Genomic DNA, 27,674 nt, shown 5'->3' with positions numbered 1-27,674 from the left:
TGTCTGTGGGCTATTTCATCATGCAATTTCTTCCTTGAAAACTAAGGCAATCTTTTGGCTGCCGGCTCCAGCAAAAGACTTGTCTGGATGTTGCGATTCTTTGAAGATGACTTTTCAATGTACATCCAAATAGATTTCCACTTGTCTACACAGAGTGGATGCAGCTCTTCTCTCTCCCTTTCTTACCACCCACACCACACTCCCTTCCAGTTTTGATTCCTCTGCTCTGTGTTCTCAGGCCCCTCTGCCTCCTCCCCTGACACTTACCCAAATCCTACCTGTCCTTCGAGGCCAAACTCAAAGGTTGACTTCACTGTGAAGCCCCCTCTGCCTATTGCCTGCCATCTTGATTGTGCGTTTCTCAGACACTGGTCTAATATGTGGTTTGCATGTGAGTCCCCAGCATATGGAGACGGGGTCTGAGAAGTCTTAGTTTACCTGTTATTGTGTATCACAAGGGCACATACCAAAGGCCCTGTGAACATTCACTTTCATATATGCGACTCAAACTGAATCTTTAGCCACAAGCAACTGGCTTTTTGGAGTAAGAGAGAGAGCAAAACTTCTGGTGCGATTGACACAATGGACATCTCTGTTTAACATACACCGAGACCAACCCTGACTCCCCATCTCAGCCAATGGCAGATCCTATTAGCTTTGTGTCTGAAATAGACTACCTCCAGGATCTGACTTCTCATCCTTTCCCCTATTATCAGCCCCGCTTACCCTCATACCTAGGTTGTCACCAGTCTCCCATACTTGTGCTCTTGTCCCCTATGTCTGATCTCAACAGGACAGCATGATGATGTCATACTGCACCCTACTGAGCCCTCGGCCCTGGTGGTCCTGTCTTACCCACAGTAAAAGCCGGGGGTGATGGGGCCCACGTGACTCCACACCATCTGTATCCGTACCCCCTGCCTATCTCGCCCACTCTCTCTGGTCCAGCCCTCATGGCCTCCTTGGCCTTCCCTTAGATAACTTCAGGTCTCCCATTTCCACCACCTTCATGTTTTTATGCAAATGTCGCTGCCGTAGCGAGGCTCCCCAGGGCTGCCTCATTACAACTGCAGCTCCCTGCTGTCCGCTATCTTTTATCCATTTCCTGGTTTTATACATACATTGTATGCTTCTCTTTTTCCCAAAAAGCATATTACGTATTTTACTCAATTTGCTTCCTTTCTCCATGAGAGTGTCGGCTGCATAAGGATAGCCGTTCTTGTTGGTTCACTGCTGTACCCCGGCCTCTAGAACGGTCTGTGGATGTCGCATTAGTAGCTTTTGAATGAAAAGCCATTGTTCTGGGATTAGGAAGCTCCTAGCTGAGTGCACTGATGTCTTTCCATAGTCGCCTGGGGTAACAGGATAAAAGCTGTGGGACAATTCAGCCGTCAAGTTTGGTGACGTCCTCTGGGACTTTCTTTCAACTTGCCCTAAGTGAAAGAACTGTCCCACAGATGCGGGCATGATGCCAAGATGAAAGGCATCAGTGCGCCTCCCTAGCTGTGGCACCTGCCTAAGACGAAGGACCGTGAGCTCCCCACTCTGACCTCTAATTGGACAAAGACTGGAGAATTCCAGGCTTTGGGGGTATTACTGACTTACTGTATGTTTAAATGTTTGCCTTCCCTGCCTCTACACATTTTTGTTCTTCCCAAGAACACCTCCGGGTGTTACCAGAAGAAACGTAAAATGTAAAAATGCATTTATAACAGAAAAGTATATGCTCGGTAGCATTTTAGAAAGCACTCACCACTGTCGACGGCTAAGAAGAGGGCAGTGTACACGCTGTTGTGGACAAAGGGCGACTCGCGGTCCAGCACGGCTGTGGTGTCAACGGTCCCATTGATGGGATTAATATTCAGCCAGCCCGCTGGGTCCTTGTAAATGGAATACCTGAAAAAAAATATAATTCCCAAACAACATTCAGATGACACTCTGAACAGATTCAAGAAATATTCATTGAGCGGTGGGAACAAGCTCTCATGTAGGTGCCAGATAATTCTTTTTTTGATTTATTTGAGAGACAGAGAATGAGAGAGTAGGTAAGCACAGAAGATGGAGGAGCAGGCTCCCTGCTGAGCAGAGAGCCTGATGTGGGGCTCCGTCCCAGGACCCTGAGATCATGACCTGAGCTGAAAGCAGATGCTTAACCGACTGAGCCCCCCAGGTGCCCCAGTGCCACATAATTCTTTACAAAAATCCAAAACATCATTGCAGTTATAGTTGTTCATTCAAAAAGTGAGGCTGACCTCCAAATCTGTGCTCAATATTTTGGGCATGCGCCTCCTTCGTGCCTCATGACAAGCCTGTGAGGAGAGAGCTTGTATCAGCCCAGATCTCAAAGAGGCCGAGTTAAAGCCATCCAAGTCCAGCTCTATTTCTTCAATACCCTGGCTGTGCCCCATGTATAGATCCCGGGGAGAAGTGCTGTGAACGCACGGGCAGGACGCAAGGATGCTTGGAGGAACTGGCCATTCCCTCTGATGGAGAGTCACCCTGGGGACCTCACAGAAGATGCAGTGTCTGAACCGAGACCAGAGGAAAATGAGAATGAGAAGACAGGTCAGGAAGAGAGAGCAATACAAGTTAACACATGGAACAGAGAGATTCACTAGAACGTAAGTCCCACAAAAGCCAGGGTATCTGTTTGCGGTCATGACCCCAGCTCCTAAAACATTGCTTAGCACACACACAACACTCAACAGACAGCTGCTGAATGAATACTGTTGTGGGCGGTTGTGCTTGAGGCATAGCTTCTCTGGGGGACACTGACGGTATAGGAGTTTAGAGAGACAGATTTTAAAGAACCTTAACCACTGTTGTAAGGGATTTGAGTTCTGGATAATGGGAAACCGTCAAAGAACTTTAAAACATTACTATTTTTGGAGGTTGTCATAAAAGTAATCCATGCTCCTTCTAAGTTCAAACAAAAGGTGCACTAGGTAAGAAATGAAAATCCCATTTTCATTTGATCAGGAGACTAACGGAACAGGACTCAGATTTCTTTGAACTGAGTGGCTGGGATAATGTGGGGCTGTCCCAGTGACATATGGCAGGTGCTCTAATCACTTCTGTACTTGAGCCAGAGTGATGCTGGCCAGTGTTCTCCTGCCATTCTCCACCAGTCTTTGAAATATATGCCCTTGGGGTGCCTGGGTGGCTCAGTTGTTAAGCATCTGCCTTCGGCTCAGGTCATGATCCCAGGGTCCTGGGATCCAGCCCTGTGTTGGGCTCTCTGCTCAGCGGGAAGCCTGCTTCTCCCTCTCCCACTCCCCCTGCTTGTGTTCCTTCTCTTGCTGTGTTTCTCTCTGTCAAATACACACACACACACACACACACACACCCTTGAGGGGACATGAAAACTGATGGCTTATCAGCCAGGTAAAGATGCCCGAAGTCCATCATTTCTGCCATATACTGCTGGCTTTGGTTCTAAGGACATTTCAAACCTGATTTAACTAACAAGACTCTGGGGCAAACTGCCACCCTAATCTTCACAGTGGAAACGATGTCCACATCCTAACCCTGGGGACCTGTGAACGTTACCTTTTATGGCACAAATGTTGCAGGTCTAATTAAGGGGAGGATCTTGGGGTGGAAAGGGGCTTTTGGATTCCTGCACTACACGGAACCTCAGGTGTCCTCATAAGACGGAAGCAGAGAGAGATTTGAGACACAGGGAAGAGAAGAGGCAGAGACTAGACTGTTGCAAAGGAGTTTCCCCTATAGTCTCCAGAGGGAGTGTGGCCCACCACGATTTTGGCCCGGTGAGACTGATTTTGGGTTTTTGGCCTTTGAAATGGGGGAAAAATCCATTTCTAGCCTCACCCGGTTTGTAGGACTCTGTTACAGCAGTTTGTTATGGTGACAATAAGAGACCAACATAGCAGGTGTAATATTCCCTGAAAACCAAACCATAGAGCCTTCAAGGTCATAAAGTCAGGATGTGGGCCCAGAGCTGCTGTTCTGAACCCTCACACTGAGCTGCTTCCCAGCTGACTTACTGGAGGGCTGTCAGAAGACACTGGCTGCATTTTGAGAAGCAGATACCTCCGAGGATAGAACGAAGACGACTCCAAGGGTCCTGGTTTAGATTTTTCCCATGTAGGTGAGACCCGAGGGGCTGTCCACAGGAGTGTGAATTTAGGTCACCAGAACAGACCCGAGCACCTCTGTGTGCGTCAATCACGTCAAATCCAATTTTTATTTTGCAAAAGTAGATGAACCAGACCCTAGACTGCTGAACAACGCCAGGGAGTGGGCCCTGCTAATGCTTCCCACAAGGCAGTGAGTCTGGTCTTCCTAGAACGGCCTTCAGTGCCCATTTCACAACAATAGTATCAGCAGCAGCATCCAACAGTAACTTAGTGTTTACTGCGTGGGAAGGCCCTTTTCAGGGAGTGTGCTGTGTCTACTCTTTCAGGCCTCACATCATACCTTGAGAGGTGGATAATATGATCATTCCCATTTCACAGACGGGGAAACTGAGGAGAAGCTGGCTGTCATACAGCTTTTCATTGTCTTACTTTTTTCCTATGAAACTTCAGGCTATAGATTTCTTAGTTTTCACAGAAGTTCTATCATTTAAAATCTGCTTGAATATTAAAAAAAAAGTCTGGGACAGAATTTCTGTTTTGTTTTTAAAAAGGGTGCCATTTGAGTTTTTGCGAAGGAAAAAAATAAATATTGTTCCAGTGCAAAAATAAGCCAACCAACCAACCCAGACAGACAAAGCACTTTGCCAAGGTCAGAGGCGAGCACATGGCGATGTTAGGATTTGCACCCTGGCTGTCGGGTGCCAGGGGCCTGCTCTTAACCTCTCTGCCCTGGCCACACGGGATCCTGGATGTCGTCAGCATCACATGGGAGGAAAAGGCATGGACGTCAGAGTGAAAAACCTGGACTTTCACTGTGTGACCTTGGGCAAGCTATTCATTTGTTTCCATTTCCTTGGGGAGGCAGGAGAATCCCAGAGCTCATGGGGGAGCTGTGAGGGCCAGGTGGGGCCCGGCACGAGGTGGGTGGCTCCCAGCAGAGCAGGTCGCACGTGGTCCGCTGGCGTCAGGTCCAGTATGGGATCCGCACTGTCCCCTGGAATGTTTTGGGAGCCCCAGCTCAGCAGAGCCCCGGGGAGACAGTGTCCTGTAAGTGCAGCAGTGGTGGGGAGCACGGGGAATGAGGGGGGCTAAGGTAGTTTTCCCCATACTCCCTTGCTGCCTCAGTGATCATTTCCTTGTTTCTCAAAAACAGAAGAAATGCATTACTCATAAGAACGAACTGCTTTAAAAACACCTATCATTTCCATAGGAATTTATGTCTCTCCCTGCAAACTGCTGTCTTCTAAGACCAGGCTGAAATGCCTCCTCCCTGTCACTCTGTAAGAGTCCCTGGTTAGAAGTTGTGATGTCAGGATGAGGTTTGAGTGGACCGTGCTAGGCCCCGCACCAAACGCTTCCGTCGGCACCACATCCATTTCTGTGGTTCTGAACAACCAGATGAAGTTGGTATCGTCCCTGTTTTAAAGGTGAGATAACCAAGATTCAGAGAGGCTTAGCAACTTGCCCAGAGCGGTACAGCCGCCGTGGCAGAGATGGAATTGTGCACAGGTGTGTGGGACTGTGGGTACCGGGCCTGAAGGAGGTGCTTTTTATTACTTATGCTCAGGGCCAGGTGTTGGCCGTTCCATGTCCCTCCAGGCCACGGAGAGCGCCTGGCCCCCGGTGACACCCAGAACATTCGGTGGCAACCTTCCTCTGTTGGTTGCAGTCATCAGAGAAATGGGAAATGCAAAGAAAGGCAACGTTTGTTTCCTATCTTACCAGGTAACAAGTTTGGAGCTGATCCAGGAGTGATGCGTGATGGTTCCATGTATTTGAAACAAGGAAAAATTTAAATGGACCATATTTTATTCCCTGATTACTTGAATCAGACTTTAGAATATAAATAAAAACTGAATGAAATTATCTAGCTTTTCATGTTGGCAAAGAAACGATACTCTGTTTCTCCCTAGTCATGGTTTTGATCTCACGATGTTACAGTTTCGTATGATGAACATCTCCGCTGCTTCTCTTGCCTGAGGGGAGTTCAGACATGAACTCGGAGGCTGTCCACTAAGAACCGTGCCCAGTGCACTTAGGCCTGTCTGCATCACCCTCCCGGAGAAAGCAAGGACTTAGGGTTTCACACAATAGCTGCTCACTGTTTTTCTTCCTTAAAAAAATAACCAGGTAGGGACACCTGGGTGGCTCAGTTGGTTAAACGATTGATTCTTGATTTCGGCTCAGGTCATGATCTCAGGGTTGTGAGATCGAGCCCCACGTTGGGCTCTGTGCTGGGCATGGAGCCTGCTTAGGATTCTCTCTCCCCTTCTCCCTCTGCCCTTCCCCTCATTTACATGCACTTTCTCTCTCCCTCCCTCTAAAAAAAGATTATAAAAAAAAATCAGGTATCCATTACCGTTGCTATTTACTTGTGTTTTCTCATGACCTTTAATTCTTTTTCCCTCTAGTAGTTATTTTACTTTGTTGGGTGTCTTTTCCCATTGGAAACCTTGGGGACACATGCCTGTGTCCTGGGTCTCCATGATGCCAGCTTGTGGCTCCTACTGGGAATCCCAGCCACGGACACAGGAGGACAGGCACAGCCCCCCCAACCCCCGGTCCCATTCCTGAGCCCTCCTGAGCAATGCAAGCCAAGAGCTGGGGCAAGGCCCTGAATGTCGGCGTGATTGCTCCCCATGCCAGAGCCTACTACCCCAGAGAGGAGGGAGAGCAGCCAGGGAACACCAGCCAAACGGCTTTTCCACTTCCTGGGTGAAGGGCCCTTTCGTCAAATCATCCCCTTCTGACCGGTTCACCAGATGCTCTATGTAAATTCCTGACATTTTCAAAGCTGTCTTTTTAATAAACCTTTTGATATAAAAATACCAGCATGCAAGATGTTTTCCGTGCTTTTAGGCCTGAAAAATGCACATGACTTATTAAATTGGAATTTCTGGGCAATTTATCTGTAATGTGAACTTTGCTTGTTACAGGAGAAGAAAAATCAAGTTAAAAACGGGACTCATTTCAGTCTGTACCGTGGCTTCACAGGAGCTGCTCAAGGGCTTGTCGGGATTCGGCCTCTTCTGGGTACAGGTCTCGGCAGACATGGGGTGGACTGGTTAGCAGGGTTGGGCCGCGCTGGGAAGAAGGGCTGGGCTCTGCCAACCATGCTCAGGCCCTACACCTCTCCTGGGAAGCAGGTTACTGTCCTCGGGGCCCCAGCGGAACCGGAAGGAGATTGCCAGGGGCCAGGGCCAGGTATCCACCCAGAAGGACTTCCAGAACCAGGGGCTGCCAGACTCCACCCTCGTGGGGCCCAGGTAGTGACGGAAGGAAGAAGAGACTCCCAGGTTTGACAAGGTCCTTCTATAAGCTTCTTGGGTTCACTTTCTGTGACGTGGGGGACCCGTAGTTGTTCAGCACAGATACCAAAACCACCTGGGTTTAGCATGGCCTTCCTTTTATATTAGACTTAAAAATATTACAAAGTAAGACACTGCTAACAGTGCAGGGTTAGCCAAGAGTATCGAAGCTGTATTAGAGCACCAGGAATGGGCAAGTTAGGTAGATAGGGAGACTGGAAGACAGACAGATACAGATGTGGGTATAGATATCTAATACATAATTATATATCTGCCATATATATTAGTTAAATAGAGATCTATCAATCTACTGAGACAAATATTTTATATATAATTACATTTATGTCCATCCATATATACATTTGGAAATTTACTATTTGATATAGATGGTAGGTTAGAGTGTTTGCAAAAGCTAGACCATTCAACAAATTCCGCTGACTCCTTATCCATTCAGAACAAGGAAGTTGGGTATCTTTCCGATGTTTTGGACCCTTGGGCATGTTGGCATATAGGAAAATGCACACGGAGAGGTCTGGGCATCTGTTTATAGACTGGGAGCTTGCATTACCTGGAGGAGGGGGACTTGGGTTGGGACTCGTGTCAGAGGAGTCAGTCCAAGATCCCTAGGGCTTTGTTAGATCCTCGAGGGTCAGAGAAGCGCTGATCTAGAGCAAATGCTCGTCGGAGAACCATCAGAAATATCCTGGATGTTATCACGTATGGTAAGGAGGGCTGGTATTTTTTGGACCAACATATGAGCTGCACTGTGGTTCTCGAGGGGAGGGGCAAGATGGCGGAGAAGTGGGAGACCCTGTTTCAACCAGTCCCCTAACATGAGCTAAATATCTACCAGAACACTCTGACCACCCACGAAATCAACTTGAGATGGAGGATTATACACTTCTGGATCTCTAAGGGGGCAGAAGACACCAGTGGAGAGGTAAAGCGGAGTGGGAACACTGGGACTGATATTGGACAATAAACAGAAGGGGGAGGGAGCCACCAGAAGTGATACCCCAGTAGGAAAGTGCCCTGTGAGCAGGGACCAGCATTAACTTGGAGTCTGGCTAAAGCACTGTAGTTCGCTCTCAGAGAGGAGTCAGTAAAATGGAAAAGGCTATGAGAGTCTGGAAGAGGAAAGCAAGAAAAGGAAGAACACAGAGGAATTTCGAATTTCTACTGAAGGAGGCAAAGGACCTGTAAAGCCACAGGGAAGAAAGGAAACAGGAGGCGCACCCTCAGCTCCCTGCTTAATTCCAGCTCCGCGGGCCCCCTGTGTGCTCGATGGCATGCCTGCTTGGGTGATGCACATCAACCACTTTATTTAAAAACAGAACCAGAAAGTAATTGAATTTCCAGCAGAAGGAAGTACACTGTTTTGAAATGGCTCACGTAGCTCTGGGTCTCCATGCAAAGGAAAGGGCCTATTTCAAGTCTCCTGACAATACATACAGACCAGCTTAAAAGGCCAGTGAATCCGAGAATCCCATCATGGCTCAGGGCTTGCGGAAAGCCCGGGAGGCAACCAGGGCACCAGGGCCAAAGAAAGCAGTCTCAGTAACAGGAGGGACCCTCCAGGGTGGGGAGATGCCACCATCAGCAGATGTGGACAAGGGAAGGTGGGGACAGAGCTTGCCTAGCCCAGCATGGGGCTGTGCACATCCATGGCAACATAGTAGCTGGGAACAGGGGAGGAGCTCTTGACGTCTCTCAGCCCTTCCCCGGACCCCCTTCTCCCAGGGATCCCAGAGTCCCCTGGTGGAAGCCGGCACTCATCCTGCACAAGGCTCTACCAGATTCCAATTCTGACCATTCCATTCTCTTGGAGGCTGCCATCTTCAGATGGCATAGAGGTGAGGCTTGGCTGATTCCATCTAGAAATTCTGACTCCCACTATAACAACAAGCAATGCATAGTCACCCCTAAGGAGGCCACTCCCTGCCCCTGCAACGGACCGAGGGAGGTTTTGTGCGGGTCCGTTATCTCTGCTCTGCTGCAGGAAGTAGGAGCTAAGGCAGTGGGATCATTTTTTGCTTGGACCACTGCACTGCACCTGACTCCTTGCTTTCATTCTACGTACTACAATCCATTCTCCAAACAGCAACCAGAGTATTTTCAGTTTTCTATCCTATATAAACTGGGTCCCTTGCTCAGGATCCCCCAATGGCTTCCCATTGGGCATAGACTAAAATCCCAACTCCTGGCCATGATTCCAAGGCCCTAACTCCCCACACTCATTTTCTGATTCTTTCCTCGCACTCCCAAAGCCTTCCCTTGGTTCCTTCAAAACACCAAATCCATTCTAGCCTCAAGGTTTTCCATGTGCCTCATGGAACATGGCTGCCTTAGATGTCCTCATGTGTGTCTCACCAATGCTGAGGTCTCAGCCCAGATACTGAGGCCTCTGCGTCCCCGGAGAGACCGCTGTGAATGTTCCATCCGAAGCCTGTCTCCTCACCTGGCTGGCTCCCCAGCTGCCAGTGTGAGCTCCTTGGGGCAGTGAATGCATCGCTCTTACCCAGCCCTCTGTGTCTTGCACCTAAAAGAGCGTCAGCACACGCAGAGTGGGCATTTGGTTGTTGAATGAATGAAAGAAAGCACAAGCCTTCTTTCATACACTTTGACTGGCCCATATCCTGCATGACGCAGAATCCTAAAGGAATTTGGTCCCGAGGTGTCCATCCATCCCACCCACGGACGGACCTCTCTCTCAAGAGGACTTCCAGACCATCTCTCTCATTAGAGCCAAACTCCCATGTGAATGCTGCTCCAGAAGTCCCTTCAGTGGGCTCAGACCTTCTACGTGATGTCAGCAGGGACTCAGGTTAGTACGTACCCTGGGGGTCCCAAAGATGAGTGAGTCCCAGGCTCAGGGACTCACTAGAAGGACCTACAGGACTCAAGATGTCATACTTATGGCTAAGATGTATTACAGAGAGAAGATGCAGGGCAAGACCAGCAAAGGGACAGGCACATGGAGCAATGAGGAGGGGAGCAGGAGCCGGCTTCCAGAACCTTCTCGTGGGGGTCACACCAGACACACTCAATTCCCCAGCAACGTGTTGTAAAGTGCTGTCCACCAGGGCTGCTTGTTAGGGGTCCCCGTGCCCCAGGCTTTTCCTTGGGGGCTGGTCATGTCAGCACCATCTGCCCGGCACATAGCAAAATCCCTGTTTTCCAGAAGGAAAGCAGGTGCTCAGCGTAAGCCCCACTTGTTTGCACAAACACTGGAGGCCCAGGGAACCACCCTTCTCACCTAGCGTGGTGAGAACCCTCTAGAAACCCGAGTTTTCAGATGCCAGCTAAGTACGAACCCGGGAAGCAGGCCTTCCTGGAGACCCGCCTCAGGCCTGCTCTGCTTCTGGGTTTCTGTACGGTCCGTGCTCAGAACAGGGAAACTGGCAGAGCAAAAGGTGCTCTACTTCTTTCTGGAAATCATTTAATTCCTATTTCTCCTAGAACCATTTTAGTTCTAGAGACCGTACAGCTAAGGAAGCTGGAAGTCACAAAGGAACACATTTTGTGGGCAAGGTGGTAGGGGGCTTCACCCCCTCTTGCGAGAGGGTTCACTTCCTTGTGGAATAAATATTCGCAGAGCGCCAGACGCCAAGTGTGGTTCTGAGTAGGGAGCAGTGAGTTCCCTGCTTTTTCGGAACTCATCCTCCAGCAGCGAGAGAGGATCTTAATGAGGACTGGCACAAATCTTCACTTAATGACATGCGTGATGAGGGCGGCAAAGCCGGTCGGCTCCCCATGACTCACCATGTGCTATAAAGGTTTCTATTTCCTGCCGCGCCTAGAGCTGGAAGTCCACGTTCAATGACCACCAACCAGGTGCCACACAGTGGAGGCCCATCATGGCCTGTCACTGCCCATCGCCCTGGGAGGCAGACGTCATCACCTCCACTGTCCCGAGGAGGAAACAGAGGCTCAGAGTGGACCAGCAGCAGCCCACCTGCATCACGTGGCTTTAAAAAGAATTTTATTTATTTATTTACTTATTCTTGTTAAGTAAGCCCCACACCCAGTCTGGGGCTCGGACTCACGGCCCTAAGATCAAGAGTCATGTGCTCTACGGACGGAGCCAGGTAGCCGCCCCCGCCAGCCAGGTGCCCTCTCAGTGGCAGAAGGGTGGCCCCAGGGCAGATCTCTCCATCCTCCTGAACACTGTCTCTGTTTTTGTTCCAATTTCGGCTTCTGTCAAGTTAGCGACCTTGCCAAGTGTGATAGGGCCTCTTGATTTCTAAGATGCCCTCCAGCTGGTTCTGGCTGACCACAGTTTCAGGGCCACCGCTCAACGCATAATGACGAAACTGGGAGCTGAATCCCTCGGGCGGCATCCCCTGGTTGGGTTTTTTAGACGGGACTGGAAACTCCGTGACACTTGTAACTACACGATAACCTTTCCTAAGAAAACCCCCAAACTCTTCCATACACACACACACCATTAAATCGACATAACCCTTTCTTAAAATCCCATTTGTTTATGAAAAAAAATCATACCTTCAAGAAAGGCTTAATATAATATGGCCCATATGTGCATTTAATATGTTCATGTCTACAAATTCTCAAATAACCTAGGCTGAGGCTGGTCTTCGATTCAGCAGTGAAGACTGACAGCTTTTAAATTAGACTCAGACCTGCAACTGGGACACACAGCTCAGCTGCCGTGGACAGCCCGTAAGAACAGGTCCGAACGGGACTGACTCTACAAGACAGGTGCTCTCAGGCACGTTCTGCTTTCATGGACGGGGACCGAGGGGCCGGCTGTAGCACTATTGGGTGTGCAGGGGATTCTCATGAATTCAAGGGGCACCCGCAGGAAAGCCTTTTTCTGTCCACTCCCCGACCTGCCCCTCGGTTGTGAGACCTGCGTGGGTCGAGCCTTCCCTACGACAGAAGGCAGCTGACGCCCCTGGGGAACCTGCCGCTTGCCAGCCATCATGCATATCATCTCCGATGAGCCCCTGTCCCCTGTTCAGGGCGAGGCGGGTCTGCTCCTTGCTTCTCCCAGCAAAGCTCAGGCCTGTGCTCCTGCTCGAGGCCACTGATCTTGTGATGGGACTTTCTGGGCCTGCAAAGGGATGCTGCTGGGGCAGGGCTTTATCCCCATTTGCCAACTTATTCCAAAGCTTATGCACAAGGTCCCCCACCCTGCCCCAGTTTTGAGGCCTGCACAAACACAGCAGTTACAGAAAAAGGGCGCCACACCTTCTGAGCGCTGCTCGAGGCTTACCAATGTCTTTAACGGACCTTGCCTTACTGCTTTAGGCCGAATCGATCGCAGGGAAATACAGAGAAATACAGAAAACCAGAGTCGTCGTGAGAAGCCACAGATTTAATGACATTGGAAAAGTCAGGAAACTGGGACCTCACAGAGTAACTGAATATGGGGCTTTCTTCAATAATTAGCTGGGACCTCAGGAACTCGAGATTTCTGAAATCCAAGGACACACCTGGCAACTCTAGATGAAGACACAAGTTAACATCTCCCATGTGGGTAAAAGTATGAAACAGATGGCTTTAAAAACGCAGCCACAGGAGAGTTCTATTATTAATTTATCGTGATCACGGTTACTGATTTCATCATTAACGGTCAAGCCTGGCTCACGTGCGCAGCCGGGGCCGGGTTAAGTCTCCCACCTCCGTGCGTGCACGTGGGTGGTTTTTCCCAAGCACGAGAGACTGCACTCAAAAACGGACAGAAAGACTTGGGAGTTGGGTACCGGTTGGTAGGACCCAAGCTTTCCTCAAAGTGAGGATATTCACCCATTTGTGGGGCTATGCGATTCGTCTGCTTTTGCTGTGTTTCGGGGTCCGAGAATGCACACAGGAACAAGGCCCGCGAGGTCTGTTCATTATCAGAGGTTTCCAGTGAATGTGTTGTGAGTCATGGTCATGGTCTCTAATGCCCATCCCCGCTGAACCTCGGTCTACAGCCTCACTCAGTCGGCCCCATGCCTGGGAGCAACCCACGTGACACAGATCCAGCACAGAGGACCACTGCTAATCTCACAAAAGAGGCGCCAGCCACGTGGGGCAGGGCAGGGATCTGAGTAAACCCAGGACAAGCCAGGAAGGAGTGGAGAGAAGCCAGTCTCCAGCAGAAGAAAAAGAAGGTTCCATTTAGAGGGGCCTCGCAAAAGAGGGACTCGAGGAGCACAGGACTAGGAGAGTGGAAACGGATGGAGCCCTCAGCCGGCTTGGAAGGACACCTCTTTCTGAACATGCGGGGGCCAGCTGGGGGTGGGGTGTGGCCGTGTACTGTCATGGATGCTGCTGGAAAATTTACATCCAAGGCAACGCGACCGTTGGTTCATCTGGATGCACTCTGAGAACACCTGGTAGGGGTCAAAACAAATGTAGAAACAAATCTAGTTTCACCATATCCCCCACCCCTCCAACCCCAAAGTAAGATCTCCACATAATCTTTTCTTTTTTGGTTTTTCATTGGATTATGGTCCCCACTTTAAATCAGTTCATGGTCAGAGGCCCCTTCCTGCTCCCCAGCTTCTTTAGACAAGGGCTGTTGGCGGTCCCTGTCTTCCAAGGACTCAGGATTCAGAGCGTGTGAGCTGGATGAGGGCGTGGTGGGAGCCGGAGTTTGGGGGCTTCTGAGCCCTGTGCCAATCGGTGTCCACGTGCCTGCAGCTGGGACGGTCAGCCCCTCGACGCACCCCATGCCAATAATCATCCTCAGGAGGAGGAAAAAAATACCTGCTAAACCCGCCTCCAGGGAACCCGGCCTTTCTGCCGGGAGAATCTCAGTGTTCGTAAATAGTTAAAACCTAAGGCACGGTTCTCTACACGACCTCCCCTTTGCCCTCCAGCAGGTACCTTCTGTCTTGGGGCATTTCTAACATGGTGACAGGCTGCTGTCTGCTTGCTGGCTCTCTCTTTTTAAAGATTTATTTATTTGTTTTAGAGAGAGCGAGTGGGGAGGACCACACTGAGTTCGGAGCCAGACATGGGATTTGATCCCATGACCCTGAGATCATGACCTGAGCTGAAACCGAGTCCGGCGCTATAACCGACTGAGCCACCCAGGTGCCCCATGGCTTCTGCAATCTCTCTTTTTTTTTTTTTTTAAAGATTTTTATTTATTTGACAGACAGATCACAAGTAGGCAGAGAGGCAGGCAGAGAGAGAGAGGAGGAGGAGGCAGGCTCCCTGCTGAGCAGAGAGCCTGATGTGAGGCTCGATCCCAGGACCCTGGGATCATGACCTGAGCCGAAGCAGAGGCTTTAACCACTGAGCCACCCAGGTGCCCCATGGCTTCTGCTCTCTTAATCAGGCTTATTAAAAGGAGGTTCTCCCTTTAACATCCCATGGACCCATTCTTAGCACTCCCGGGGCCCAAATATGGACGGCCCACATTACACTCATCTAATTATTTAGGAGTCTCACATTTTGACAATGGCCCAGCCCCCATGCCCACCCAGAGCTTGCTCCCCAGGGGTCATCCTCATGCCCCCCTGGAGCTAATGGGCACTGGCATCCCTGGACCAACCCTTGTCCTGACAGCCCACCTGCTGGGGCAGAGCCAGGCCAGGGTGGCTGGCGGGAGGGGCCAGGATGGCCAGTGTAGATGGGTCTCCCAGAGGGCATCACACAACCAGGGAGGGACCGAGCACTGTATCTGGGGGACTGGCCTTGCCCCACTCACTTTGGGAGACTTGGGTGACCCCGTCTAAACAAGGGCATCCTCTCCTCTGAATTTCCAGGACAGAGGCTGGGATTCCTTCCCCGTCCCACAAGCATGTGGATTTCTCTCGGCCCCACCATCCTTCTTCCGAGTCGTCCCCTGTCTCTTATTCCCATTTGGTCAGTAGAATTCCCAACTTCAGTAGCAGTTTCTTACCAAGCTGAAGGGCCGAACAAAATAAGAGAGTCTTGGCGTTTCAGAGTTCGGGGTGCACGTCACGTGGCCCTGATCGGGGGTCCCCCTGCTCAGGTCCCAGGGCCATTCGGCTGCAGGCCAAGCTCCACTTTTGTGCCCGTGAGCCAGTGGTGGGGTGGGGGTGTCTGGGCCAGGCGCTCAGCCTCCCAGGGTGGGCTGTCTCGAAGAAACAGCCGCGCTCTCTGGGAGAGCAAGCGTGGGTGTCAGAAGGGCAGCGTGGGAAAGTCCATCAAGTCCTCTGCCTTTGCTCTCAGCACGGATTTTTACCGGGTGATTCACTGGCAGGCCACGGCCTTTGCTCCAGCACCTGAGTCTTCGAGCCCAGCTCAGACCAAGCCGAGAAGAGGTATCGGCCCTTTGGAGAAGCCAATAAATGAGGCGGCTGCCGCGGGGCGGCGGTGAGATAGATGGCTAAGCCTTGCATCCTGCCTTGAAGGTCAGTGAATGTGGGCTGGCAGGATGGCACGGGGGAGTTTCCTACAGGCAGCTGAGCTGGCTCAGGCGAGCGGCCTTCTCCCCCTGCTGGAGCTCACACGGCAGGAGATTGTGAACACCTGTTCTGGGCCAAACCTCTGCTGGGGCCTGGGGAGAGGGCAGTGAGCCAGGCGGGAAGCTCCCTGCCCTCCTGACACCTAGTTTCACTGCGGGCATTTGCCATCTGATCCTCTACTCTGCAATCCAGGAGGTGAGTGCCCAGGGGAGGGGCTGCCTTCCTCTCTTCCCATATCGCAGGCCTTGGTCAAGGGCAGGTGAACAGAATGGCTGGGTGAGGGAATGAGCAAGGTGTCCACGTGTGAGAAGGCAAGGGAAGGACCCTCGATGGCATTCCATGGGGTCAACATCCCCAGGCGTGAGGGCAGCCATGCGCCTGGTCCACGCGGGAAGCAGTAACTTTGCGGCAGGTGCGTGGAGGCAGAGTGTGTGACAAAGGAGACGAGGTGCCTTCTGGGGCCCTGACCCCCCCCCCCACTGCATGAGGACAACAGCTGTTTCCACTTGCTTAGCACATACCATCACCTCATTCTGCTCCCAAAGCCCCCGGGGCCCTCCGCCCTCCCAGGCTTGGTGTTAGCCGTTGGCTTCTGCCAGGAATTCTGGCCCCAGCTCTTTGCTTGGCTGGCTCAGCGTCACCCTTCGGACCTCGGTCCAAAGATACCTCCCTCTTACCCAGCCCGTCCCGGGGGCCTCTCCTGGTTGCCCTGCGTCCCAGCATGCCGCGCGCTGTCATGTCGGCACACGCTGCTCTGAGCAAGGGCCCCGGGAATACGGTCACCGATCACACACGCCGGCACTGCCTGTCTCCCCGCTGGCACGGAAACCCGGCAAGGAGGACCGCGGCCTGGACCTGCTGTCCTCAGGGCTCAGGGAGGGCCCAGCTAGTGGTAGACATTTAGCAAGTATTTACTGGATAAATAAATAAGCCGTAGGGCTGAGTTGAGATGAACTATAAGAAGGGCCGTCAGGCCGCACAGAACATTTACTCTGAGGCCTGCCTGTTGTTTTATATCGAAGACCGTCTTCACAATCGGCCTTTCCCGAGAAGGTCGCTTCAGGTCACACAGCAGCCAGGTCTCCTGTGACCTCGGAGAGAGTCCCTATAAGAGATTTTACTTGTTTGATGTGTTTTCCTGCCTGAAATCTAGAAAAAGGAAAATCTGTACTCTTTGGATGAGTCAGCCTCTTCTAAAGTGACTTCCCGGGCGCCTGGGTGGCTCAGAGGGTTAAGCCTCTGCCTTTGGCTCAGGTCATGATCCCAGGGTCTTGGGATTGAGCCCCACATCAGGCTCTCTGCTCAGCAGGGAGCCTGCTTCCTCCTCTCTCTCTGCCTGTCTCTCTGCCTACTTGTGATCTCTGTCTGTCAAATAAATAAATAAAATCTTTAAAAAAAAAAAATAAAGTGACTTCCCGCGAGACTCAGAAAAGAACCAGGTAATTCTTTGCACTGGTCGTGATTGTTTCAATTTTTGTAAGAACTTCACAGACGCTTTTAGTGTCTTGAACTTTTCATATAACTATGATTAAAATGAAGTCTTGGTTTAGCCCAGAAGGTGGAGGTGTCTTCCACATTTGTTGGTTCCTAAAACACCATTCCAGAAGGAAATAAATGAAAATCCGTAAAGCTGCACATGCTCTTTGATCCAGAAACTCCTTTTTAAAAATAAGTTAGCCCCAAGAAGTAGTTAAAGGGAACAATTTCAGAGAGGTGAGGAGACTGGCTTAATGAAGTCAAAGCTCTCCCTCCTCTGCAGGACTTCTCAGAGCCTTGAGTAAGCAGACTCAGGGTGTGAACAGCTGAGAAAGGGTCTCAGGAGAAAGCATTACTCAGGCTTATTTGGCAGAAATATTTAGCTATGAGAATGTTTCCTCCATCACTGCTTATTGTAGAAAAAGTTTTAAAAGTACCAGGAAACGGTCTGCGGGTAGTGATTAGTTGCCCAGAAAATGAAACAGTATGAGGACAATAAAAACAACGATAGCCATGATGTGCACGGCAAGATGACTACGTGTGTGGAGTGGAGATGACACGAGAAACCAGATCATTATACTATGCGGTGATACGTGCAACTGAGAGGACCACAGGCAAACACCGGGCACGCTGGGCCACCTCCTTGTCACAAACAGCAGTAACTGATGATGCTGTCTCTCCTCCTGAGTCCAAGGTCAGCCTCCCAGCCCCTCTCCACGCCATGCCCTGCATGCTGAGCCCTTCCCACTCCAGGGCTCAGTGTGTAAGCCCAAGCCCATCCCCCAGCCTGGCTGAAGAAACACCCCGGAAGGGAGTGCTCGTGGTAACTGTGCTAAGAGTAACACCAGCGATGAAGAGACCAACAATAAAACAAGGCGTTGGTCATTGTGCCAGAAACTTCCTGAGCGTTGCACAAGGTTCTGCTCGTTTAACTCTCTGCAGCCTCACGGGGTTGGTGTTACTGCTCCACCGGATGGATGAGGACCCTGAGGCACAGAGAGGCTCCGACCTCGGCTCCAGGTCACACAGCAGGCCAGCGATGGAGGCAGCGAGAAGCTGGTTTCTGCTATGTCAGCCCCCAGTGTGCGGTATTTCGCTCCAGCAGGCTAATCCACCACGACATCAATGTTCGGTTGAATCACGAGGATGCTATTCTAATGGTCAGAACCTGCCAAATCCTGTCCACGTCCTATGGCCCCATCTAATACGTAAGTACCTACACGATAGAAGTGACAGGGTGGGACGGCGTCTCTTTCCACTACTGGCCGGAGTTCTCTGAGGGCCAGGAGCCACGGCTTCCTCTCTCTGCGTGCTCGTCTCCCTGGACGTCCTCTAGCATTCTGTAAGCACGGGGGCTGCTGAGTGAGTTGCACGTTGAATTCCCATCGCACCAGCACCTTCATATCCTTTATCACTTCTGTAGCGTATCAAGCACAGTTCACTCATTTAGAAGAATTAATTTGTGCATATTGGCATCCGCTGTTGAACTGCTGGCCGTGACCTTTCCTTGTCACTTCATAGGAACTCAGATTAAATGTGTCTTCACAACACACACACACACGCACACAGAGCCCAGGGTCATCCAACCCTTCTGGGTCCCACCAGCACTCAGGCACATGGGCCTGTGGGGCCAGCGGGCAACCAGGTGCCTTCTCCCTGGGTCCTGTGCGTGCACCAAGGACTTAAGCCCCACGTTCAAGGTCAGACTCTGGAGGCAGAATGTCTGGATTCCTCTTTTTATGTACCACGCCTGCTCCTGCCCACCCAGACGACAGCCCATGGCATCTGAGCCACGTGATGCTGCATGATGGGGTCCTACTCCCGGGAGGGGCCATGGCTCTGGATACAGCCGAGTCTCTGCAAAGCTTTTGTTGCACAAGAGAAACAAGGAAAGCCCCTTCCAGCAGGCATCTAGTTCTTTCCTTGAAATGCAGGAATCGTGAAACTGACCCTTGAGCCAAACCTGTGAAAGTGGGCAAATGAGCAGAGACAGGAAACGGCCGCCATCTCCTGGAACTGCTGGGGTCTCTCCCTGGCTCTGTCTGCTTCGACCACGGAGCCAGGGTGTCAGCGGGTCCTCTCAAGGGACTTGTCATTCCCAAACCTGGTCATCCCTTGGTCCTCAGGTCTTGAACAAACCCTGTCTTGAAGACCTCTTTAAAGACATCTCTACCATTTGGCCATGACTTCGTCTTTCAGAACCTCTCATGTCAACTTCCTAACAGTCTTGGATTTTAACATCCTCTCTGTTGATATTCGTGAAGTCGAGGATTTTTACCTTTTGATACGGGAAGGTTGGACGTTGCTCCCTGGAGAACCCCCCACTGAGGCAGTAATCCATGGGACGGACGATGTGGTTTGTGGCAAAGCTGGGGTCCTGGTGACGAGTGAACAGGTGTTCGCTGGAAAATTCTCTCAACATTTCTGTATGTTGGACAGTTTCCGTAAAGCCGAGAAAAAACCGAGAATGACAAATGTGTCCTTTCTCGTGTCGCTAAGCACCTCTCAGTCCACGTTCAGGTCTTCTTACTAAGGGTCCAAGAACCTAAGGGTCTAAGACTCCAGTCGTGGGAGGAGGGGTCCCCACGACGCAAATCCACAGAGACGGAAAGTCAGGGAATGGTTGCCTGTGGCAGGATATGGGGGGACGGAGGTTATGGCTGAGCAGAGTGGGGTGTCTTTCCGGGGGGAAGAACATGTCCTAAAACGGACAGTGGTGTTAGTTGCACGACGCCGTGAATACACTAAAAACCACTGAATTGTATATTTTAAATGGGTGGATTGTGTGGTGCCTCAGTTATGTCTCAATAAAGCGGTTAGTTCTAAGAATAACACTTTCAAGGAAGTGAGTTCACCGTGGTTTTCCAGGTTGTCAGAAGACCCAACACCCTTCCCGTTATGCTCTTCAGAATATTCTAGAATAGTACAATTTGGTAGAACTGCAGAGGGCAAAAACGAGAGAGACCTTCTGATTTTCTTTCATCTTTGCCTGCTTGGGATACATGTTAGCCAGACAAAGGACTCTGGGGGTCGCTTCTATAGGATCTTCATTCACGGTCGTAGAGACCATGGCAGAACGAGCTAAGGTGGACCCTTGCCTGATGAATGAATGAAGGAACGCGTGAAGGCAGGGGTGCGTAATGAGTGAGGGAGAGAACAAGCCCTTTGCCCTCCGCTGGGGCCTTTCTTATCCATCCTCCCGTTGCCTTGGAATGAAAGTTCACCTCCTGCTCCGCGAAGCTGTACCCTCGCGCTTCCGAGGGGCTCCTCCCGACCCCACACAGAGGCTCTGGTCCTGTCACAAACTTGGCCCATGACCTGATGCTCGCTCTCGGGCCTTGGCTTCCCCACCCACAAAAGGAAGCAGCGGTAAATGATGTTCCCGAAGGTCCCTCCCAACGCGAGTAAATTATGACAGCCTTTACCAAAGTGATCGTTATTCATGGATGAGTGGAAAGTTATAGAATTATTCCTGGTGGGCAGATTCAAACCAAAGTCCTGGCAGGTTTTTCTACACGCCGCGCGACATTTCACGGTACGGTCTAAGTGCAGGGAGTAGAAAGGCAGCCGTTAAAGGTGAGAAAAATAAACAGCTGGGAAAGGATGCCAGTATGAACGGCTCACTCTGACTGCAGGGGGATAATTTTTTTCCAAGTAAGATCATGAGAAGTAGATTTATGTCCCCAGATCCAATGCAAATGCAGGATTTGTACAATAACCATTTATCAGCTCCCAAAGTGCTGATTTATTGGCCCGCCGCCCTACTTTGTATTCTGATGAGCTCAGAAAGTCAACTGACAGCCCAGAAAGAAACACCCTCGGACTCCTTGCAGACGACGGGTATAAATGAGCGCAACCTGATTTTCTGCTCGGCAAAATTAGCGTTTTGAAATTCTCATTAGAAATTAGGTGTTAAAGCTGTTCCCAAACTTGACTGTTTGGCCCGTTGCTTTGTTTGTTGTTTGAGTCATTTTGTTTCCTGACCACGTCGGGCCGGGAAATGATGCCTTTGCTTTAGAACATTCTGGGTCGACTTCTTTGTCTCGATTTAACATCAGATCACCAGCCAGGCTGTGCCGAGGTCATGTTACGGTGCTGACCCCTGCACGGATCTCGCCTCCCACATGGGGAACGTGGGCGATGTATAGTCAGTCCCAGAACGAGGGGGAGCGGGGCCATGAGCCGATCAGCCTATGACCGTGCACTGAACCCCCGTCTCGTCTAAGGAGGTGCCATGCCAGCCCAGAGAGGGGGGAGGCAGACGTATGACCTGGCTCCTAATACCCTCCCCCACCCAATAGTAGTGGAAAACACTAATTCGGGTTTCCCAGATTGTGCGCCCCATAGTACTGGATCGTGGAGTTCAAGGACATGGCCCCGGGCCCTTGTGCTGGGTTCTTGGCTTGCTAGGTCCCATGGAGGGCCTGGGCCTCTGAGATTTGACCACCTGCCATGGGTCTTTGATGCAGCTGGTCTGGGGACAGGCATTTGGGATTCACCGCAGCCTAGGGATCCAGCCATTCCCCTAAGACTGAAGCCCTTGGACAAAGGGTGAGTGGATTAGACCAAAGGGAAGTCAGCAAGAAGGTCAGGACCCTGTTCCTAACTGGGGGAAAGGCCAAGCAGCTTCCCTTTTGCCCTCTGAGTCCGGTTCACCTGCAAATCTCTTGGCTTCTATGTTTTCTTTCTTTCTTTCTTTCTTTTTTTTTTTTTTAAGATTTTATTTATTTATATGACAGACAGAGATCACAAGCAGGCAGAGAGGCAGGCAGAGAGAGAGAGAGAGGGGGAAGCAGACTCCCCGCTGAGCAGAGAGCCCGATGCAGGGCTCCATCCCAGGACCCTGGGATCATGACCTGAGCCGAAGGCAGAGGCTTAACCCACTGAGCCACCCAGGCGCCCCTTGGCTTCTTTGTTTCTTGACTCTGTTGTGCGTCCTTGAACTCTTTAAGCTGCAACTCTAGTCCCGGCTGGCACTGGCTTGGAATGGGCCTCCCGCCTCCTCTCTCTGCTCCTAACGTCTGAAGGAGCTTTTTATAAAAAATTCAGATCTAATATAACATCCTTCTGAGTTCAGTCCTTCAGGCATCCCCACTGCCCACATATCGAGGCTCAAATTCTAGCACAGTCCAGACAAGATCTCTCGCGGTCCTGCCTACTGGTTCACTGGACACACCTAGCCTCAGGGCCTCTGCCTTTGCTGTGTGCTGGGCCCACACATCCTTCCCTTGGTCCTTCTTCAAGTCTCAGCGTGGCCCTCCCTTCCTTCTGGGTCCTGTACAAGCAGATACAGATGTGCCTCTCTCTTTGCCCTTGTCACACAGTCTTGTTTTGTCTCTCAAATGACACTGTCAGAGTTCTTGTCCTAACAACTGTCTGTCCCCAGTAGCTATGAATTAAGGGCCTAATTCACATTTGTTCAGTGAGTAAGCGTACTCAGAAGGGAGTCCCAGGGGCGGGATGATTCCTGCTGGAGCTGATAAGAGGACTGGGAAGGCACATAGGGTATGCCTACATATTCCAAGGGAGCGGCTCCTAGCCAGGCCCCATCTTGGAACTGTCCCATTTATAGTATAGCCCTTGTTCAACCAGTGGCTTGTGTCCCTCCTGATCTCTGTTCATCATTAATCTTGTTCCTTTGGGGAGCGTGGCTCTGCCCAGGTTGGTAGGGGAGGGGAAGGTAAAGATACGCATCTCTGGGAGAGGTCCCAGGAGTCCTTCAGGAGGACTGAAGGAGATGGGCTCTAACATAGTCATAGGAGTCTTGAACTAGGAGGGAAACTCCCATGGCCAATCTGAGCTTGTCCGGTTTCATTCACCCATTCATCCATCCATGCATCTGTCCATCTACCCATGCATCCATCTGTATATCCATCCATCTGTCCATCCCTCCCTGCTTCCCTTCTTTCAGTCTCCATTGTATGGCGACTTTGTGTCAGGCTCTCTTCTGCAGACTGCAGTTACGACAGAGCTGATGTTCTAGAATCATAAGCAACACGTAGACAGACAACGCAACAACTTTAGAGAGTGACAGGTGGTCTAAAAGCCATCACAGTGGGTAATGGTACAGGGAGGCTAGGCAGGGTTGGAAAAGTTTTTTAGTGACGGTGACCCGGGAAAGCCTCTTGGGGGAGATGACAGATGAGACAGTTAAGTACAGATATAGGAGGGGGGAGAGGGCTTAGGACAGAGGAAACATGGTGAGCCGGTGAGTCAGGGAGGAGCGTCCGACTGGGAAGCAGCGTGGGACTAAGGGGCAGAGCACGGGCCAGTCATGGGGATGGTGTTCAAGTCCCGGCTCAGTCATTTCATCTCTGTGGGTCCCTGGGAGAAGTACTCACGTTTTTGAGTTTCTGCTTCCCTGTATATAAAACGGGGACACGAAAACCTTAGAGTGTGGCTCTGAAGATGGAGTCATGAGTGCGACACGGCCCTTGGCACAGGGTTGGTCCCCAGGCCCAGATACTTCCACTCCTTTGTCAGTGAAAGTCACAACACTTTTCACATCTGTGTCATTAGACAGGTGAAAAGATTGATCGCCTTGGTCCTGGTAAGCAGATTCAGACTGATACCTCTATCTGATTTCGGTTTCGTTCCGTATTTCAAAAATGCTCTGTGGACTCCCTTTATTATGCATGCCACCCGGCTCTCATTACCGTGACACTGGAAGGTCGCAGCTTGGCTCTGGGCTCAGAAATACGGCACCTGTCAGGCGCGTGATTTAGGAACTTGGTCTTCCTCTGTGGAGCCACAGCACAGTAAAAGCAAGTCGACGATTTAATCTGGCTGCTGAAGGAAAGCGGAGAGGAACCGAAAGCTGCTATATTAACAGCAAACTTTCTCAGCGAACGTTATCGCGGAGATGCTGCCGCATCGCCCGGCTCCCTGCCTCCCGCAGTCTCCAGACAGCCCGGCATCTGGAGGAGGGACTGGAGAGTCCCAACAAGAGGCTGAGACTCCCCCAGACCCAAGGAGCAAACTGTGAACACACGCCCTGCGAGGGTGTGGGACGCTGGGACGCTGGGACACGGACACACACACACACACACACACACACACACACACACGAGCCCGTCCGCTCAGGTTTGCTGCCTTAGGCTCCCCGGCCCGATCACGTCCGCATCTTGTTCTTATTTTCCTTGTCTACGGCCACAAGTACACAGCTAATGGTTCCACATGTGGCTCTCTGGGGAGACCCGAAAAGCCCAGATTAAGTCGCGTGTGTCCGCTGCCGTGGTGTACACACTCCCCCGTGGCCGATTCCAGATTCCGGCCGACGTCGCGGGCTGCCGGCACCCGGGAAAGCGCGTGCGGCTCAGGGCACTGCTGCGACGGCGTCACCCTGACAGTGACAGTGGCCCCATCGTCTGCTTGGGCGCTGGATCGGGCCCTGTGTGCTTGATGTCCCGCGTCATCCTCGCCATCGTCGTTTGGGGCAAGGACTGTTATTCCCGGTTCCAGGATGAGAAAGTCGAGGCTCAGAGAGACCGCGTGGCCGGCACAGGCTCACCGACAGAACGTAGCAGAGCTGGGACTGCAGAACACCTGCTCCTCTCGTGACGGTCCCTGGCCCCAGCCCCCATTCCAAGTCCTCGACTGTCTTCCTGGGTGAGTATCTTGCTTCCGAGTGGGCTCATGACTATGGGGTTCCTTCAGGCTTCCCATAATGCTCTTTGCATCTAGAACCCGTCCACCCTGGTTCAGAGCTGGGTCCAGTTGCCTTAGCTGGGCTCCAGAGGGTAGCCTGCACCTCTCACACCATTATCCCTCCATTCTAGCAAAACGTGTCTCCCCACGGTGCCCAGATGAGCCTACGATCATTGCTCTCCCTTCCCCAACAGCTTATCCTTTCCCCCTTAATGGTGATGGTCCATTTAAATCCCACCACCTCCTACCAGCCCTCCTGGACCACCTCAGTCCCCGGATTACTTCTTCTCTTGGGCTTCTATAGCATTTATGCCTGGACAACTAGCATGGCCCTCAGAGCCAGTGGCTTGTATGGGAACTGTTGTCACCTGGGCTGGATTTCTTACTACGTCCAGGAGACCACGAGCTACCTGAAGGCAGAGACAGCGAGGTGTACAGAATTGTCGAAGAGCCACAAAGAATCACTTGCTCAGACAGGTGTCCCATCACTGTGCCTGGAACAGGACGTACCTGACTTCCCACCGTAGAGTACGGAGAGGAAGGGTGCTGCTACTCTGGGGTCTCTGACCCACCCACAGCCTTACGAGAACAAACCCAATCTATTTAAATATATTTTAAAACAGTGAATCTCATTCTCTCGCCACTCTAAACTGGATTTAATTGCCACAAAGAACAGCAGAAGGCAACATCTCCACGGCTGGGTGTGCAAAAGAGAAGCGTTCTTCGGGGTTCTGGGTAAGGCGTAGAAGATACATCATAGGGGCACCTGGGTGGCTCAGTGGGTTAAGTGACTGCCTTTGGCTCAGGTCATGATCCCGGGGTCCTGGATCGAGCCCTGCATCGGGCTCTCTGCTCAGTGGGAAGCCTGCTTCTCCCTCTCCCTACGCCTGCTGCTTCCCCTGCTTGTGTGCTCGCTCTCTGACAAAAAAGTAAATAAAACAAAATAAAATAAAGATACATCATAATTCATGCTCCGATTCAGAGACGCTTGGAAGCCAGTTGGGGCTGCCCAACCCAAATTAAGCTGTGACCTTCGGGTGACCTTGGTGGAGCCTCACAGGAGGTTGGCCACCCACGCCTGCCCAGTGCTCATCACCTAGCCGCCCCTCTGTCTGCTCTAACAGCCACTGTGACCACAGACGGTGCAGAGTCCTGACGAGGCATAAATATAGGGCTACGGGTGGTGCAGGTGAGAGCCAGACACAGGTGTGAACGGCCCCCGGCGGGAAGACTCGCGCCTGACGACCGCTGCCTCCCACCCCAGGAGCACACCTCTGAAGCCCAGTCCCTCTCACACATGCCTGTCGTTCACACGGTGTCATGGAGGGACTTCTGCTCAAGGAAAGAGGCTGTCGCAAGGCCCTGTGGGATTTATCTTCCAGAAGGGACTGGCCCTGACTCTGGGGATGGCACTGAGTCCACCTCTGGCTCTCAGGGTGTAGAAGTCAGTGAGGGCAAAGCTCGACAGATTCTGGAATCTAAATGTCACTGCCCAGTGCGCCTGCTCGATGACATTCCATGGGACCATGTGCCTCTTGTTACGTATTTGTCGTAAGAAACGGCAGAGACAGGAGGAGATGAGTGAGTTGGTTGTAAGAGACATCGGCAGAGCCTGGCCCTCCTCCCCCTGTGGCGCCCACCAGCCAAGTTCCAGCTGCCAGCACCTCCGTTTCTATACCTTCCCTGGTCCAGAGCCTTCTACCCCCCTGTGCCGTGGGCTGGAAGGGCCTCGCCGGCGACTGATGGGGGCTGGGGTAAAAATTCCCGGGCTCCTTCCCTCTCTGGCTGGAATAAGTCTCCATGGGCTCCTGGGGATCCCACAGGGGGACCGAGCCCCCTTTCTCACATGGTGGCCGGCTGGACAATACAGAGTAGGCTGGTTGCCTCCTCTTCCCTGTCCCGCTTCCCGCTCCCTTGCTGGCAGGTAAGAGATCCCCTCCCAAATGGACTATCTGCACTCAGATCCTTGTCTCAGTGTCTGCTTTAGGGCAACCAAAACTAAGACAGTTGTGTCGGTAGAACTCCTATCAGACAGGGGTTAATTCTTCTGGAAACCAACTCCGGGAACGGCATGCAATGTCTTCGTCGAGGAGAGCAGGGAGTTAATTCCACTGGGCTCCACTGGGCATCTCAACCCTGTGCGAGGAAGGGGAGACTAGTAGGAGCTGCTTGGGAGTCTATGAATGAAAACCCAGAGAGAGAGGCCGGCGGGCCTACAGGCTGAGGTTTTAAGGAGCTGCCTCAAGCGGCTGAGGAGGGAGAGCAGATTTTGCACACAGGGCAGCTGGTCAACTGGTCTACTTTTTCCTACCCCCTCCCCCAACCCAGGAAAGGTTAAAGGACCCTACAGTGTCCCCAGGAGAATTAATGAGACGATATATGAGTGGACCTTTGGTGATTAAGCTGTGTCTATGCAGATTCATTGATGATAACGGAATTCCCAACTCTGGTGGGGGGTGCTGCTAGTGGGGGAGGCTGTGCAGGTGTGGGGGCACGAAGGCTATGGGAATTCTCTGTACCTTCTACTCAATTTTGCTCTGACTCTAATGCTGCCCAAAAAATAAAGTCTATTAAAAAAAGGTAGACAAGTCTATGTTTTTGGAAACCTAGTGTTATGGAAAACAAAATGGACTCTGTAAAATGGGAGATTGTATCAGGAAGACGATATTAAAGGTAAATTGCATATACTGTGAAAGATGTTCACCATATCTGATAGACCATTCATCCGTCACGGAGGGAAGATAATCACAAAG

The 27,674-nt window shown here is 51.4% G+C and overlaps 1 protein-coding gene across 1 annotated transcript in view; it reads right to left on the bottom strand.

The window, feature by feature from the left end:
• LOC111152768 (cadherin 13) overlaps positions 1-27,674 on the bottom strand; it is a 991,753-nt gene that overhangs the window by 30,161 nt on the left and 933,918 nt on the right. The window contains exon 11 of the mRNA XM_022511391.1: positions 1,754-1,896. Coding sequence (XP_022367099.1) covers positions 1,754-1,896 — 143 coding nt within the window. The remainder of the gene's footprint in view (positions 1-1,753; positions 1,897-27,674) is intronic.

Source organism: Enhydra lutris, unplaced genomic scaffold (assembly GCF_002288905.1).
Source record: "Enhydra lutris kenyoni isolate GAN:26980312 unplaced genomic scaffold, ASM228890v2 scaffoldscaffold30, whole genome shotgun sequence".
Classification (NCBI taxonomy): domain Eukaryota; kingdom Metazoa; phylum Chordata; class Mammalia; order Carnivora; family Mustelidae; genus Enhydra; species Enhydra lutris.
Note: the sequence above shows the minus strand (reverse complement) of the source record. Positions and strands in the feature narration are given on the sequence as shown.